At 44.1% G+C, this 18,392-nt stretch overlaps 1 protein-coding gene across 2 annotated transcripts; it reads right to left on the bottom strand.

Moving 5' to 3' along the window:
* Positions 1-7,458: 7,458 nt before the first annotated feature.
* Positions 7,459-15,932, bottom strand: LOC148826796 (E3 ubiquitin-protein ligase TRIM16-like). Of its 2 annotated transcripts, XM_088926264.1 has the most exons (6): positions 15,326-15,932; positions 13,002-13,088; positions 11,868-12,101; positions 11,558-11,717; positions 11,103-11,162; positions 7,459-9,519 (listed from the first exon to the last, which is right to left on the bottom strand). In XM_088926264.1, the coding sequence occupies exons 1-6, from the start codon at positions 15,917-15,919 to the stop codon at positions 8,996-8,998; spliced, it is 1,659 nt and encodes a 552-aa protein (XP_088782390.1). In that variant the 5' UTR covers positions 15,920-15,932; the 3' UTR covers positions 7,459-8,995. The 2 variants fall into 2 exon arrangements, with proteins under 2 accessions (XP_088782390.1, XP_088782391.1); XM_088926265.1 differs by lacking the exon at positions 11,103-11,162.
* Between the last annotated feature and the right edge of the window lie 2,460 nt (positions 15,933-18,392).

Below are 18,392 nucleotides of genomic sequence, written 5' to 3'. Positions count from 1 at the left end.
GACTACTGACCAACAACAACAGACACACTGGCCATCACTGCTCCCACAGCCACTGACTACTGACCAACAACAACAGACACAATAACTATCCCTGCTCCCACAGCCACTGACTACTGACCAACAACAACAGACACACTGACCATCACTGCTCCCACAGCCAATACTACTGACCAACAACAACAGACACACTGGCCATCACCACTCCCACAGCCACTGACTACTGACCACCAACAACAGACACACTGACCATCACTGATCCCACAGCCACTGACTACTGACCAACAACAACAGACACACTGGCCATCACCACTCCCACAGCCACGACTACTGACCAACAACAACAGACACAATAACTATCACTGCTCCCACAGCCACTGACTTCTGACCAACAACAACAGACACACTGACCATCACCGCTCCCACAGCCACTGACTACTGACCAACAACAACAACAGACACACTGACCATCACTGCTCCCTCAGCCACGACTACTGACCAACAACAACAGACACACTGACCATCACTGCTCCCAAAGCCACGACTACTGACCAACAACAACAGACACACTGACCATCACTGCTCCCAAAGCCACAACTACTGACCAACAACAACAGACACACTGACCATCACCGATCTCACAGACACTGACTACTGACCAACAACAACAGACACAATGACCATCACTGCTCCCACAGCCACGACTACTGACCAACAACAACAGACACACTGACCATCACTGCTCCCACAGACACTGACTACTGACCACCAACAACAGACACACTGACCATCACTGCTCCCACAGCCACGACTACTGACCAACAACAACAGACACACTGGCCATCACTGCTCCCACAGCCACTGACTACTGACCAAGAACAACAAACACACTGGCCATCACTGCTCCCACAGCCACTGACTACTGATCAACATCAACAGACACACCGGCCATCACCACTCCCACAGCCACTGACTACTGACCAACAACAACACCAGACACACTGGCCATCACCAATCCCACACAATACTGAACAACAACACCAGACACACTGACCATCACCACTCCCACAGACACTGACTACTGGCCAGTCTCATGCCTGCTAAGCTTCAGTGGGTTGTTAGTTGTGAGTTGCAGGGTTATATGGCTGCTGGCACATTTATGCACACCTAAGTCCTGGCCCATATTTTTTCACAATTTCCTTTCACACACTCACCTGAGTCATGTCCCCTGACCTTCAGGTAGCTGTCCATGAGCTCGGGACAGATGTATTTCAGATAATCTCTGTTCTCTGTGTTGTAGTCTATGTTGCGGTCCATGTGCATCTTGAGAGACTGGTGGATGGGAGAGAGACCCTCCCACTGGGTGTTGAAGCTGTCGAACTCGACCATCGTACCCGATCCAGTCGAATGATTCCACCCTCCCTTTCTCATCCTTTGAGCAGCCCACAAACCTCTGCAGGACATGAACCCCTGAGAGACGGACAAGAATGAGCTTCACTGTTACCTCTCTTTAACATCTGAGAGACCACCAGAGAAATAACATACACAATTCACAGGCAAATCAACATTATGTGTCAACAAAGAGTTCTATACATGTGAGGACAAAATATCACATATTTGTGACAAAATATTAGGTTTTTCCTTTCACCACCAGTTACGTTTTTTAGCTCTTTCATCATTTCATAGAAGAAAAGCTCCTCCAGAATGCATTGGTTTGCAGAATCTACTGCGACCTGCTTCAGCCAGTCCTGCGTGAACACGACACACTTCATGTGTCACACTGCTGTACTCCATCAAGGGCTCCCCATCCAGAGTGACTAATCCATGGAATTTCCCATTGCACCGAACCAAATTCAACCATATATGAGTCTACCAAAATATGTCTCTCTGGAAAAAAAAAGAAATGGTATGTTAATACTTACTGCACAGTATGTACACTCCAGTACATTAACACTGCACCGAGAGAGACGGGTTAATACAGACACACTGACTGGACACTCCAGTACATTAACACTGCACCGAGAGAGAGGGGTTCATACAGACACACTGACTGGACACTCCAGTACATGAACACTGCACTGAGAGAGAGGGGTTAATACAGACACACTGACTGGACATTACACTGCATTAAGAGAGTTTAATACAGACACACTCAACATTATAATATATTAACAGTGGTCCTGGAGAGATGGTTTGTTTGCATTTTTATTTCATTCCAAATCAGCTGATTTAACATAAATCAGTTCATGTGTATAAATACAGCCTTTTTGTCACTGCCTCTCCCAGCTTTTCAGGTCCGTCAATTTTCAGCGCTGTAGACACTTTTGCTCCAAATATGAGCACACTTTCCTTGGACCTTTATGAAATTACCCAGCTAGGTGAGTCTGGCGAGACACAAATTGCTAGAAATCACTCAGTCATGACAACAGGCCTGTTTGTACGTTAAATCTATGGAACTTAGACGTGAAGAGGAAATTATGTTTTTGTTGTTGTTCACGGAAAGCGTATCATAATTATCATAATCAATGACCCCCAAGGCTGTAAACGAAATGGACAGATGCAAACAAAGTGACGACAATAAAATATTGATTAAAGTATAGCTTTAGCCGTACATAAACATAAAAAAAACAGCGAGCCCTTATCACGAGTTTACTACTCGTGCATCTGGAAAAGCACCAGCAGGACTCATCTCCAGCGACCCAGCCTGGAAGACCCAAACCCACCAGAACCGCGAACAGCATCATCATACCCCTGCTCTGTTTGATTCGAGCTCTTAAAAAAGAAAAAGAAAAAGAGCCCTTAAAACACCAAAGCGAAGGTGATTGTGCAGGCGAGGACGCCAGTGTTTCATAACACTCAAGTACTTTCGGTTTCGGTAACCTGTCAGACTCGTTTTACACGCGGGCGGTGCTCAGAAAGCCCGTGTATTTGCTTGTGTGTGTCGCAGATACTGTTTTTACTGTTAAAAAAAACGACATAGGGGAAATTCTATACAAACTGATGTCATGAGAGGCCCCAGGAAAGATACTGTATAAAATAAAAGTTATTACAGTTTGTTGATAAAGCACTGATACTCCTTGGCTGGGTTATTTCAGACCTGTGCGGGCGGGACAGACAGCTCTGAGTGACGGCAGGCGACACACCTGGGCGCAGTTTCACACAGACGCACCTGTCGCCTGTGAAACAGACAGCTTGAACCATCAGTCTGGGACAGAGCTCACCTAGAGCCAGGTGACCCAGGGACCAGGACTGGGAACCCCGAACTCACTGTGTTTCAGTGAGTGAATGTAATTTACCCGAGTAGGGTAAACACGGTCTCGCGTCGGTTTTAGCCTTTTACGTTACGTTACGTGTTCTGTGATCAGCATGTTTTACTTATCACGGTTTGTCCTGTCAGTGGCTTTTCCTAATTTTAATTGTGTATTTGTTTGCGTATTTGTATTCAGAAAAGGGTGGGAAGTGTCTAAAATAACTTTATCAAACGCGAGAACGCGGTGTCACTGCAAACACGATTCACTGGCTCCGCGGCTGCTGGACTCCTGTCGTCATGGCAACCGGGGGAAACACATTGAACAAGCGTACAGAAATCCCGGAGCACCGACTCGTTTACAGCATGTTGATCCCGCAAATGAACGGGAGAGAAAGAGAAACAACATTTCGGCTGTTCAGACATTTTCATGGTCGACACTGCATTGTTTTTATAGCGTTGTTAGTCGAACATTCATCTGATACCGAAGAGCTTTACTGTGTCAATGGATATAATAGTCTCTGGACAGACTCAGTCTTCACAATAGCAAACCACTGCTCTGTTAAAATAGACAAAGACTCTCTGCCTGAATTCCTGTATATTATCATGTCCCAGGTCTGGCAGCCAATTACCAGTCTGTATAGAGCTATTACCATAACAGGTTCTTCTTGACTGCTAACATATCAACTCCGACATCCTACATCATATATCTAGTATAAATGTTCCATTACTGGAGCAACATTACCAGAAAGAAACAGAAAGATACATCTGGTTTTGTGAGTAAGATATCTAGTACAGGAAAGTGCTTGTTCCACCAAGACCACAACCATCACAGAGTCCTAATCTGGATAGGACAGAGACAATCCACACTGCCCCACACACTCATCTTCCACCTCATGTTTTTCCTTTTTGGCGCCTGTAACTTAAACAATGCTGCTACTCACAACTGGCAACCCACTGAAGCTAAGCAGTTGTGAGCCTGGTCAGTACCTGGATGAGAGACCTCCTGGGAAAAGGTTGGGGAAAGGTTGCTGCTGGAAGAGGTGTTAGTGGGGCCAACAGGGGGTGCTCACCCTGCAGTCCATGTGAGTCCTAATGCCCCAGTATAGTGACGGTGAGACGTAAAACCGAGGTCCTGACTATCTGTGGTAATTAAAAATCCCAGGGCATTTCTCGAAAAGACTAAGGGTGTAACCCTGACATTCTGGCCAGATTTTCCATTGGCCCTTACCAATCATGGCCTCCTAATAATCCCCATCTATGAATTGGCTTCATTACTCTGCTCTCCTCCTCACTGATAGCTGATGTGTGCTGAGTGTACTGGCGCACTATGGCTGCCATCGCTTCATCCAGGTGGATTCTGCACATTAGTGGTGGTGGAGGGGAGTCCCCATTACCTGTAAAGCGCTTTGAGTGGAGTGTGCAGAAAAGCGCTATATAAGTGTCAGCTATTATTATGCAAAGGAACAAGTAATAGGTTTATTCCATGCTGAAAAAGAAGAAAGAGAACACAACGTTTCAGCCGTGAGGCCTTCTTCAGGTGTCACACCTGGTTTTAGACTTTGGCTTTTTTCTTGACTTTGTTTTTGGTTTGTGTTCAATTGTTCTCTTCCTGGATTACTTTCTGGTTCTGGACTTTTTATTTGTTTCTAGGAGTCTAAAACATTCTGTTTTAGAGAATGTTTTTTTCTCCTCATTTACATTTCTTTGATAGCTGGAACCTGGATGTGATCCATTTCTTGAATATCTGAGCTGTTGGGCACCCTTTCTAGCAAATAGAATAAAGATGTGTTAAAGTCCCAAAATTAGCTCTTTTGGGCTGTTCCATGTCAGCACAATTGGAACTCATTCGCCACTGCCCACTGTAAAATCTCTACTAGGACCGTAGGCCTTTTCAAGACTCCAAGAGAGGCTGCTGAGCATGATTTCCCCACAACTCCGGCTGAATTTATGATTCTTTTTCACTGCTCACGTGTCAACACTTAGGTCCTGGACTTCCACCAAATTCGCTCTGCAGTCTTGGGACCAATCAGGCTTACAGGAGCGAGACAGGCAGGGTGCCTGACATCGGTCTAGAGAATCACCCTCAGACCTTGATGCAACTGGAATGCCTTTTGTTTGCTCTGCAGGAAGACAATGACGATCGCATATAATGGTATATATTGGTACACACTGACTGACACACTCAGTGACTGACACACTGACTGACACTGACTGACACACTGACTGGCAGAACTACTGACTGACACACTCCCTGACACACTGACCGGAAGAACTACAGAAACTACAGAGTGACACACTGATTGACACACTGACATTCCTTCGGTGGCTACTGGGCTTTTTTGTTTACTTTTTGGCCTAAATAATTAATTTTCAAACTTTGGCAAATCATTTAATTTTCAGCCCCAAAAACCATTTTCCCACATGGCTTTGGAATTAATTTGAATCCTTTAAAAGTGTCCTGAATTTGAATTCTTTTCCGAGTGGTCATCTTCCCCTTCTGGCCAGTTGTGCAGTGTCTGGGATATTGTTGCATGCACACTGGCTCTGGCTGGGCTATAAAAGTCTAAATAGCTTTCCAAGTTGCTATTGGCCTCTTGGTGTGGTCTCATTCTGGCTCCTTCAGTGTGGAGGGTCCGTCTGATGGAGGCAAACTAAGGCAGAGTGTATGACCATTACCACTCTACATGCCTTGATCATCTTCACCATGTCTTCCTGTAAGTGATCAAGGTCTTTGGAAATAAAATATCCCCATCTACTGAGCCGAGTTTTTTCCCCAAGCTTTTGAAAGCTCCTTGGTACTCCTGGATGAATCTCTACCCAGAAGAGAAAGCCAACAGAGGCCACAGTCAACAACTGTAGAACAAACATTCGAACAACATAAACAAGACCCAAGCCTCCTTCCTCGAGCTCACTCCAAAATCCACAGCTCATTCACTCTGGTTCACACCCCTGCCTCTGCAATCTGCTGCCCCCTCCTGGTCCATCTGTGTCACTGGCCCCGGCTCCATCTCCGTCCAGCTTTGCGATTTTCAGCCATTGTTTTAAGTTAATTTGTTAAAAGACAATTTTAGGAATTATAAAGTCCGGCCTAAACCTTTTTCATACGTAGTTTCTGTAAAATCGACCTTTCCTATTCTCTATTAATAACTACAAATAAGTTTGGATTTTGCAGTTCATAAGAGCTAGCCTCAGTGATCTGGCTACATAACCCTTTAATCTTGTACAAGTTGGCTTACATCACGAACCTGGTGAAAAAATTGCTCACTTCCAGCCCCGATTTGATTTGCAGTGGGACTTGCAGTGTGTAACCAATGGGTGCGCTCCACATCAGGGGTGAGTAACGATGAGTATTGCCGTAGGTGAATATAAGCAATTATCATATGGAATTATTACACTTTATTGAAAAAAAATTCACATCCCTGGGTGGGCTCAAACCACAACCTTTCAGTTAACGGCCGAGCGCGGGCTAACCTATTGCGCCGCAGAGACAGATTTTTTTTTTTGCTAGCAGAAATTATCGTCTTCAAGGTGTATTAATTAGATTTCCATTTTTTAAAATCAAAATGTGCATTTTGGTCTGATTTTTACACATACGGGGATGTTAGCACAGTATTCGAGAAGGTGAAGAAATAAATGTTTGACTGCTGGCTCCACACCAAGAGAACAATAAAATCGATACCGGAAACTGCAAGTTAGAATTTACCTGGTTTGATAGAAGCTGTATTATGGCGATTTGCATCGTTCTCTCAAAAGCATAACTGTATAATCAGAATCTTGACAAATACTACTGGCCTGGAATGTCTTGCGATTTTGAGAAATTGGCAGGTTTTATAATTTATTGAAATTGATTTTGTCTCATGTTTAATTGAAATTGTCTTCATGAAATATATTTGTTAAAAATGCTCTGATGTATATTTGCAGGTTTCGCAATGCCCCAAATTTCAGTCAAGGAAGATCCCTATAAAGCAAGATACAACATGCTCTCTAATAGAGGCCTCTTGACTTCATTCATTAATTCATACTGTATGTACTCTATTTACATTCTCACTACTGTCAGTCACTACTTTCTGTACAAATACTTGCTAACATTTCCTTTTCAGTTGTTTGCCAATTTTGGGAGCAAATCATATCAGCATGGATTCCAACAATTACTTCTGAATTTGTGTGCAGAGTGAAAGCAATAGGACACAAATGACATAACACTGGAAATGTAGATTTAATTTTGACTTTAGGTCAAAGCAGGATTAACAGATCTGTAATGCAATTATTGAAAGACTCAAGGTGAAGGTTGAAATGTGCTGCCAATGAGTCCTGGAGTTTGTGAATGAGGTATTTGTTTTGTTATTTTCCAAATACTAAATTGAAATAATTGTGGCATTTTGAAATGTAATTTGAGTTTTACATATTTTACTCCACTTTTTTTAAGCATTGTGAATATGCTGAACGTGAGTACCTTTGTGTTCTTTAACATGTAAAGATTAACAAAGTTCTCTCTAGTTTGCTAGACATTAAAAGTCTGCACCATTTCATCCACAGACCAGATGAATGAGAGAATGAATGGCACAATTCAGTTACATTAAAACAGTCCTTGATTACACACGAATCAGTTAATAATATATTAATATTATGTTTTTTATGTGTGATGTTAATGAACAATGAACCAGTGATCTTTGCACTATAAGCTTATAATACAACACAGCCCTGGCTGGACCAGCAGTCCCTATACTGTAGGATTACAAACTTACACCATCCAGATAGGACCAGTGATCTCTGGACTGTAGGGTTACGATATAACACAGCCCAGACTGGAGCAGTGGTTTCTGGACTGTAGGGTTACAATTCGATTGAGCCCTAAAGCTCAATAAATCTCAATCCACCATGTCAGTTACAATCAATTAATCAATTCATTTGTCACCCATACCAACATTTATAGATAAGTTTACAACACAATGTTCTCCTCGCAGGTCTTACTGACTGGGCAGGATGTGAAAATAAGACTGGACGCTGAGTCTGCAGCTCAGGACTGATGCTGCAGTGGTGGTGGAACTGACTCCCAGGTCCGGGACTCCTGATGGAGCTGATGTTCAGGAGGCACTGTCCCAGTGTTGCAGCATCATAGGAGCTTCTTCTCCATACAGACACCCAGAAAGTCATTCCTGTCAGGTCCGGGCACCGATACTGTCATGTCCTGCACTCGCCCTTGCCCTCGCAAACCTCATTACATTCCCAAACCCACTGTTTCACACTCTCATTCCTAACTGAACCCATCACATTCCCAGGCACCAGATTCCACAGATTCTCACTCCTGAACCAATTATCCAACCCATTCCTTTCCTTTCAGTATTTAAAGTTCCCTCACGCACCAAACCCTGCTCACTATTGAGCAACTGAAAAGTTGAAAAGTTTTCTAGTGCGTGTTATTTTCTTGTTGGTTTTCTCGGTTTTTGGACTTAACTTTTCCCTTTTGATCTCGCCTTCCGGATTTCTTCTCGGTTTTTCTCAGCCCTTTCTGGTTAACTGATCTCTAGCTTCGCCTATCGACTTTGCTTCTGGATTACGCTTTTGGATTGTTTGCCTCTGCATCCCATAGAGTTAACGGCTACGTTAACGGAGTTAACGGAGTTACGGAGAACTACCTGCCAGATCCCTGAGAGATACAGCAGATATACAGCAGGATACAGCAGGATAAGATTTATTGTTAATTGACCAGACAGCATTTCAGAGCTCCGGCTGACATTAGGACAGGGTCTATTCCAGCTGACAAAGGGTCACAGAGCTAGTCACCACAAACCCAGGATAGAGGGGTTCAGAGAATGAGGTCTGGACTCTGTGCAGGAGGGTCACTGTGTCTCCGGAGACGCTATAAAATGACAGAGTTCCTGCCCTGTGATTCACATACACTCCTATTCTGGAGGAGAGAGGGTCAGTTACTGCGGTTCTCACATTGTTGTGCCAGAAAGAGCAACTGGAGCCAGAGCAGCACAAACTCCAAGACTGGTCATTGCGCCCAAGAATACAGTCAACGCCCCCTTTTCTCCCGATTCCTTTGTAGGTGACGCCTATAAAAGCCCCTGTCCCTCTCCACTCCACCTCCCAGTAACAACGAGTCCCAAACAGCCCTTCTCTGCACAGCACTTGTCTCCAGCTGTCAAATCTCTCGGGGTGATCAGGATATTTCTGGCCCTTGTCACTCCAGGTCACCTTCCTGCTCCCATCAGACAGATAGAGATGTGTATTGACTGTGTTGGGATCCAGTGTGAGCTGGGAGAAATCTGATTGGACAGAAGAGGAGAGTCAGAGGAGACACAGGCAGAAGAGAATCCCTGAGCAGATCTCATCTAAACTCCAGCCCCCACAGCCCAGTAAGATACACCCTGAGGTTTTTGATTGGAAAGAAGAAGACGGTCAGAGGACAGACAGGCAGAACAGACATACATCTCCTGACACTCATGAGTAAATGCTAACTTCCTGAACCCTGTGACTGTTTTGGGTTGTTTTTCACAAGCTTTTTCTCTCACACTTGGAAAATAATAGTACCACACAGAATTCCAGCAAGCCGCACTGTCTCAAATAAGATGTGTGTCAATGTGTCAGTTTGTATCAATGTGTGAGTCATACTGTGTGTCGGAGTGTATGTGAGAGTGTGCATCAGTGTCTGTTAAAATGTGTATCAGTGTGTTTATCAACGTGTGTGTATCATTGTGTGTATCAGTCTGTCAGAGTGTGTATCCGTGTGTGTATTGTTACAATGTTAGGTGACTGAGAAGTGTATCTTAGATTTTAGATAAAGTTTGTGACACTTGGAACAGTAAACACTTCTAACTTCAAAGCAGAGAGGATGTTTGCTGAGGTCTGGAGTAGAAACAATTTTAAAATTGACCTTAATTACCTAGGTAAAGTGTGGATTAACGATTGTCAAGGAGCAGTACAGAAACACACAATATAAGATGACATTAAGAGCACAGAAAAAAGTGGGGGAGAAACAAGGAGAAGGTAAAGGAGTCCGCAGGAGTTGGGACTTGAAACTTGCGCCAGGCGAGAGCCCCTACTTCATGATCATCCAAACCAAATCTGACTGGAGCTGAGTATTTGAACCTTGTTCAAAGAGCATGCTATTCTGTGTTTTTAGGGAACTTGGGTTTCCTGGGTAAAGGATACTTCAGTTAGAAACGTCTTTTTTGCTTACGGTGCATGTTTATGGATAGGGATATAGGCTCCCATTAATTTTGTGGCTTCCAGGGTGCAATGAGAGAGAGATTTAACTGCAGGTTGCTTTGTATTTAGTTAGAAGGCAACTCATCTCTTATGTGGCCTCTGTAGGCATATTAAGAGTTTAATGTTTAGTAGCAGTCTGGGGCTTTCTGGGTGATGAGAATGTTAGGCCTCTGAAACGCTTTTTTTTCTAAATACTGTACGTACAGCAGCGTGTGTGCTGTATGTTTTGTTGTGTGTAGTGTAGTTTGTGTCTTGTGTCATTGTAATAAATATTTGTTTTAACCATGTGTGCCTGGATTATTACTCCTCTCATCAAAGCTGTGTCAGAGGACAAAGAATACACATGCCTCTAATTATACCAGCCACTTGGGTGTATTGCTAGAAATCACTTACAAGTTGAATAATTATTTCATTTTTTGACTAAACTGCTCGGTCAAATCCTGATTTTCACCATTTCCTTACTCCCCATATGGAACAGTATCAATGTGTGTGTAGTTTAGTGTGTATTAGTCTTTCTAGGTGTGCATCAGTGTGTGAGTGTAAGAGTGTATATTAGTCACAGAGTGTTTTGGTGTATCTCTGCTGTGTGTCAGAGCTCCAGATATCTGTCACTAGGAGATCTCAGTGACAACAGACTCACAGTGTAAAAGCTCTGCTCTGCTCCGGGGTTCTGGAGTCTGCAGACTATAGACATCACTCACTGGGGAGACACAGATAGAAATTTCTCATCAGGGCAGATCTGTTGTAGAATTAAACCAGCTGGTTCTTTCATCTGTATTGGAGTGTTGATTTTACTTTTATCAGTCATGGATATGTTTTCCATCTCTTTCAGTGTCTAGAGCTTTGATTCCAGAATACATACTGTAGTTGAGAATTCATGGAGATTTGAGTCCTCTAGTACTTCATTGGGTCCTTTTTTAGTACTGGGTCAGTGGCTCCTAATGTATCTGAATTGTTCTACTGTACTCTGACTGTAACTCCTATTGTAACTGGACTGTTCTACTGGGACTGTAGCTATTATAACCTATCGTAACAGAAATGTTCTACAGTACTGGGACTATAGCTCCTATTATTAGATTATGTTTCATCACTAACCTGTTCTGGAGATCTTGACTAATTCCTTTTTGTAGATGTCTTCCAGTTGCTCTTTCAGTCCTAAGACAGCTCTCCTCACAGCCTCAGTACAGAAGTGTGGACTGACAGGAATGATGGGGGAGTCTCCAGCTCCAGGAGAGACACAGAGAGACTGGACAGCCTACAGCAGGGAAGATAGGGAGGAGTTTCCAGGCAAACCCCAATACGCTATGACACACATTCCTGAGGAGAAGCCAAAAGCAGCTCCATTGGAGAGCTCTGTGCCAAAGACATCTTTCTTTACTGCAGAGTCCCAGAGCAATGATGTTACCTGGAGAAAAAGGATGTGATCCTCTGTGTGTGAGAGCTGGTTCAGCTCAGCGTCTCTTGTCCTCAGCTCAGCGATCTCCTGCTCCAGTTGCTCTCGGAGTCGTTCAGCCTGACTCACTGCAGCCCTCTCCTGAGCTCTGATCAGCTGTGTGACCTCAGAGCGAGTTCTTTCAATGGAGCGGATCAGCTCAGTGAAGATCCTGTCAGTGTCCAACACTGCTGTGTGTGCAGAGCTCTGAATAAGGAGACACAGGAATTGTTAGCATTATTACAGAGGAAAACACTCCAACTGAGGACAGAAAAGATGTCCCTCTATCCCTGATCACAGGAAGAATTTAAACTTCTCATGTCACACTCACAGTCCTGATAGTCATTGAGGTAAGATACTGATGCAGTGTCAGAGTTTCAGGCAGAATGGAGAACATCAGTATGTCCTCACATTTAGGTATCAGTGTGAATTAGGCTCCTCAGAACTAAAACTTGTTCCAGTCGCTGGTTGACTGGATTACATCTTTACATGACCTCTATACTGGATGTTCTAAATTAGATTTGTTGGGTGTATTAAGAGATATAATATTATCACATGTCGCCAGTAGCTATATCACTCTGCAGCTCTCAACTGGCAGCCCACTGAAGCTCAGCAGGGCTGAGCTGGGTCAGTACCTGGATTGGAAACCTCCTGGGAAGCTATGGTTGCCAACAGGGGGTGCCCACACTGCGGTCTGCGGGGACACTATACTGTAGTGAGCGCTGTCTTTTAGATGAGACTCTAAATCAAGGTCCTGACTCTCAGTGGTCATTAAAGATCCCGGGCATTTCTCGATAAGACTAGGGTGTTATCCTGATGTCCGGGCCAAATTTCCCCCTCTCGGCCTTTACCGTGGCCTCCAAATTGTCCCCATGTGTGATTGGCTTCCACTCGCCCTGAGATGGACTGGCACCCTGTCCAGGGTGTATCCTGCCTTGCACTCATTTCTTGCTGGGTAGGCTCTGGCTTCCCACGACACCGTAGGGTATAAAGCGGTTTGGCAAATGATATGACAATATTGTCACATGATGCCACTGTGTTTCCCAGGAGTACTGGTTTGTCCAGTGGCCAGCTATGGAAATGAGCTTCAATCTTGTCAATACCCACTCTGAGTGACTCCACTGCATGGTTCAGCTCCTGCAGCTCCCTCTCTCTCTCCTGGAGACTCTGCTGGGTTTGTGTCAGTAGCTGCTTCTGTGGAGAAATGCAGACTCTCAGGACATTTCTCTCCCCACTCTCAGCACAGATACATTGTCTACAAGACACTGAACAGTGTAATGAGTAAAATACAACTGCACAGTACTGAGATATTGCTACCGTAGTACATAAATTTTCATGCCGGATCAATGAACATGATTGATAAATCATGATTATTTCGATCACAATCTATATTCTTCTTACTTTTTTTTCCTAAACACATATTGATTTAATGTACCTTCATATATTACAGTTCTCAAAACACAAGCTAGAAGATGGATTTACCCTGAAACAATTAAAGCAAACAGTCCATTAAACACAAGATTGACTGGAATGTCCTTAAGATTATTGATGCATGCCTATCCTGTTGATCCGTCCTTTTAGCATTTGGAAAAGAGAGGAAATGATTCTTGGAGCTGACATTTCCAGATGCACCCTAATGAATAACTCCATCTCTCGCAGCTCCTGTGCCGAATTTCTAAGGACAGTGAGTCTGTCTTTCTTCAAAGTTCTGCAAGCCTGTTGTTTCCCTGCTATTGTGAGATGAGGAGCTCTTTGACCCCAGCTGAAGCTCATGAAGGTGGTTGAGGATTTTGTTCTTAATTGTGAATCCAGCTCCATCAGTCTGATGTTCTGCCTCTGATTCAGCATTCCTGAAGCGGCTTATCTCAAGCTTGTAGTGTTACTCTCAGAGTGGTGATATTGATGTCCTATATCCTGTCCTCTATTCTATGGTCACAAATGCAGTTTACTGTTATGGGTTGTCACTGTATGGACAGCTCATGAGGGTCCTGATGTTCCAGGTCTCACATTCCGATTGATACTTCTGTGTTTTTTGTTCACAGTAAGATCTTACTGGGCTCTTTTTTCCTTCCTCAACAGTGGTGAGCAATGTTAAACATTGTTAAACATAAAAAATACACTCTGTCTCTGCCCAGATACCTGACAACCCAGAAACCTGACCAGGAGCAGGAGCTTCCAGACATCACTGTTCTGATCCCTGAAGGATGTGGAGGATGTGTTGGGGGTGGAAGAGGTCTGTGTGACATCTTCTGTGGTAGAGAGACCAGCTTCCTCACCTGTTTATGTAACGACACCATGATCAAGTGGCATGGAGACCAGTAGACTGGAGGTCTCTTTCAGCTACAGCCTTTGCCCATCAGAACAGCAGCTGAGACATTCCAGGTAGTTCATCTTCCTCTGTCTGTTCTGCTATTTTTAGGATGTGGCTATCAGAGCCCAGTTTTTGGCAGATGAAGGCAACAGGAATCCTAGCAGGACAGAACAGTTTGTCCTCACACCAACCTGTGGATACTAACCCCAGATCACTCACTGTCCAGGTTCCACAGAGAGGAGGATGAAATTTGCCTTCCATTAATCTCTTCAGTAACACGATAATTTGAATAACTGGCAGAGCACTGATCTGCTAATCTGTGACTTCAGACCATAAGGAATTCATGAAGAGCTGCACCAGTTGTTCCAGTCAGAGGTTATTGTGATGAGTCTGTCTGTGTAAGAATTTCAGCTCTCTGTGGACATGGATTGAGCTAAGAAACACCTGGATACCTTTGGACAAAACAAAACGATATGACCTAGTTGAGAGTTGTACAGACATTCCCTAATTGTTAAACAGTATCTGGAAATACAGTATATATTAACCTTCTAGTCATCTCTGTTACTAATGTAGATAATTAATGATAAAAACAACATGTAAATGAATAAGAATGTTGATTCTACATCGTGTGATGATGTGTCTTCATCCATTTGTGTCACTTAATTTCTAGTGCATTTATAGGAGTGAAAGGTGAGTACAGAGCTCTCAGTTACTGCTGTGTTAACTGGACAGTTCAGTAAATGAATGGGAGTTAGGGGTGAGTACAGAGCTGTCAGTCACTGCTGTGTTCACTGTTCAGTCTAGTGAATGAACAGGAGTTCACAGGAGTACAGAGCTGAACCAGGTGTGTTGCATTCCATTCATTCCAAAAGAATAATGAGAAGGTGAGGCGTGTCTACAAAGCAGTCAGTCACTGCTGTACTGCTAGTATTCTATGGACTCTGAAACTGAGAAATACTTCCTTGTTCCTCTATGAACTATTACAGTGAAAACCTGTTTTTTTTAATCTCCAGAACACATGGTGTGTAAAGATCAACTCACACACACCTTATCATCACACACTCCTAACACCCCTGTTTCCCCTGTACCTGAAAGCCCTCAGTAAAAAAAAAGTCCTCACCTGTTTCTCAGTCCTTCCTGCTGCAGGAGAGACACTATCATGACCTCTGTGTTCATCCATTGTACACAAATAACAGACACATTTTTGATCAGTTTGACAATAGAACTCCAGGGGTTTGTCGTGATTCAGGCATACAAGTTCATCCAGATTTCCAGTAGCATCAACCAGCGTGTGTCTCTTCAAACGGGCAACTTCATGGTGAGGTTGGAGGTGAGTCTGGCAGTAAGAGGCCAGACACATCAGGCAGGATTTCACAGCTCTCGCTTGTTGACTCCCAGTGCAGACAGCACACAGCACATCTCCAGGGCCAGCAGGACTGTGAGCAGGAGGAGGAGCGCTGAGCCCTGTCTGCTTCAGTTTCTCCATCAGTTCAGCCAGCATGGTGTTCCTTCGCAGAACAGGTCTTGGAGTGAAGGTCTCTCTGCACTGGGGGCATCTGTAGATGCCAGTGTGATCATCCAGATCCCAGTGTGCCTTAATACAGCCCATACAGTAGCTGTGCCCACAGGGAAGAGCCACTGGATCCTTCAGCAAATCCAGACACACAGAGCAGTTGAACTGGTCTTGATCCAGGAAAATACCTGCTGTTGCCATTTTGTCATTCAGCACAAATACCACAAGGAACTAGAAAGCTGTTTCAGCAGAGGTGAAATTGAACTTTTTGTCTGAGCTCTCTTCCTGGAGATGCAGGGGGTGTGTCCTTTGTAAAGGATGTGGCTTAAAAAGGGGTGTGGTTTTGAAACCAGCACCCAGCACTCCACTATGTTGATCGCATTTAGATCCATGAAGAGAAAGTGCTTCTGTCCCTGCCTGGCTCTCCCTGTGGTCAGATTGTACTTGCAGATGGGCTGAGAGTCTCAGTGCCCTGCAGAGGATGACTACAGGATCAGCCAGCTGCCTGCTGGCTGGTTTCTGTCTTCTCACAGGTCATTCTCAACTACACCCCAGTGTTCTCGCCAGTTTGGCATTAAGCGGTGGCACGTTCTGTGTGAAGGCAGAGCCCTTGTCTAAGGGTGATGGGTTACTACCACAGCTGGGGCAGTTAGTTTTGGATGAGCCACAGCTGTGGGAGCTCTTTAGTCACACACTGAACACTTCCCCAGAGAGACCAGGTTAGTTGCCTGGGTTAGTTGCAGCTGAGAGAAGACGAATTCAAGGCTTCAACTAACAGACTCCCTCAAGGGGAGACAAGGACCGCTGCCGTGGTAGAATTCTGGCCATTACAGAGGACAGTCACCACCCCGGGCATGAGCTCTTCACCCCACTGCCCTCAGGCAAGACATACAAGAGCATACAGACACTTACCACTAGATTCTTCAATAGCTTCTGCCCACAAGCAATGCGATTGGCGAACACATTTGGCCATGCCCCTTGGACCACACCTACACCATCTACCTCATTATAATTTCTTATTTATTACAAATCTACAGTCATTGTTTACATCTGCATTGTTTGCATTCGAACTGTTTACTTGTTTACTTGTACATTGTCTGCTGTTTGTTTGTATATTGTCATGATGCACTGCCTGCACTTTTATGTTTACACTTTTTTTAACAATCGAGAGACTTCCTGTCAGTAAAAATTCCATTGTACCAGTACATGTACCGGTTACATATGGCAATAAAGTTCCAGTTCATTACAGTGACAGTGTATCCTCACCAGGACAGGTTGAGTTTTTAGGCCTCGCTCTCCTTTTTCTCCAGTCATGGCACTGCAGAATAGGGACAGTCCAGGCTGGATGCCGCTGCTCCAAGCAGTGCACTTTTTTCTTTCTTTTTTTTCCCATTTACACTGCTGCCTCAGCCCCCTCAAGCAGGGCATTGACTTTTGACCTTTTACTGCTGTGGCTCCTCCCCAGAACCTGCACTGTTACACCAGAAATCCACATCTTCATGGAGATTTTAAATGTGTGATACAGCAGAGTCCAACAGCCTGTGACTGACAAAATAGCACTTGCTGGCTTCAAAACTGCAATATTTAAACATCCCTCTTTATTATTAATGAAGGATCATGAATAATTAATTTCTGATTCATTAACTTGGTTAATTCGTTGATTCATTAACAGGTCATTGCTGATTCCTGCAGACAATCCTGGTTTGCTGTGTAAAGGTTTAAAACCCATTTGAGTCTTTCTGGCTTTGTCTTTTCCTTCTGTCTGGGGACAGAGAAAATATCCTCTGTCAGAAAATGAGAGTGAGAAACAGAGAAAATATCGATTTTGTTTGTGTGAAAAGGTTTTTGTGTGTTGGTTATTTTCTCTCATGTTGTGAATAAAACTCCACTGAGTCTCTTTTACAGCTGCTTTGTGTGACTCTCACTTGTGCCTGTAAACACTCTTATTCCTGACACCTCTATCTAGAGAGTATCACACCCCTGTCTCTGTGATTCTCTTTGGCTTTGACAAGGATTTCAGCACAGAAATACAACGCAACTGCTAGAGCACTGATGAAGCAGTCAGACCTCCTGTCTGGAGCCCTGGAACAGTGGGACCCAGGACTGGGAATCAGGATTTGGTGCTGTGTGTGAAAGTCAGCGTCGTATTAATCCAGCACACCGGTGAGACAGGGTGGCTCTGATTGAGCTGTGCTGGCAGTGTCACTGTTACGGTTTCCAAATTATTAGAAACCACTAAAGAACTTAAACAGACCCTGCGCAGCACAGCGGAAGCCTTTAAAGGGCAAGAACCAAAACAACAGTCTGAACATACATTTGAATACAAAGTTTTAATAACAAACCCATGGGAAATTACAATATAACATTGTCTATAACACAGTCTAAGGTCATGGATATCAGGCGAACAGGATATCAGGATTTACAAGTTGAAATACAGGCATAAGACAAAACACTGGGTCCCTCCAAACCAGACTTGTGCGATTACGATGTAATCCAAATACAGAGTCCCAAATTCCAAGCTTCTCCATACGAAGGCACCTGTCACCAGGAACCGGATACAAGGCCATTCACACTGGGAAAACCAGGACCCAGAAAACCAAGAACTTCTCAACCCAGGAACATGGAATAGGATTCATGAAGACGTCTGAACCAGGAAAACCCAGGAGTCTATGCC

The sequence above is a fragment of the Atractosteus spatula genome, chromosome 10 (genome assembly GCF_055471065.1).
Source record: "Atractosteus spatula isolate fAtrSpa1 chromosome 10, fAtrSpa1.hap1, whole genome shotgun sequence".
Classification (NCBI taxonomy): Eukaryota; Metazoa; Chordata; class Actinopteri; order Semionotiformes; family Lepisosteidae; genus Atractosteus; species Atractosteus spatula.
This window is presented reverse-complemented; position numbering and strand designations above follow the sequence as displayed.

Bases quoted from the DNA above. Each gene is read 5' to 3' on its own strand.
- LOC148826796 (XM_088926264.1), bottom strand. From the start codon at position 15,919: ATGGCAACAGCAGGTATTTTCCTGGATCAAGACCAGTTCAACTGCTCT. The intron at 12,102-13,001 runs GTGGGTATTGAC...CTCCTTATTCAG, and splicing joins ATGCAGTGGAGTCACTCAGA to AGCTCTGCACACACAGCAGT. The intron at 11,718-11,867 runs GTAACATCATTG...TCCCTGCTGTAG, and splicing joins ATCACATCCTTTTTCTCCAG to GCTGTCCAGTCTCTCTGTGT.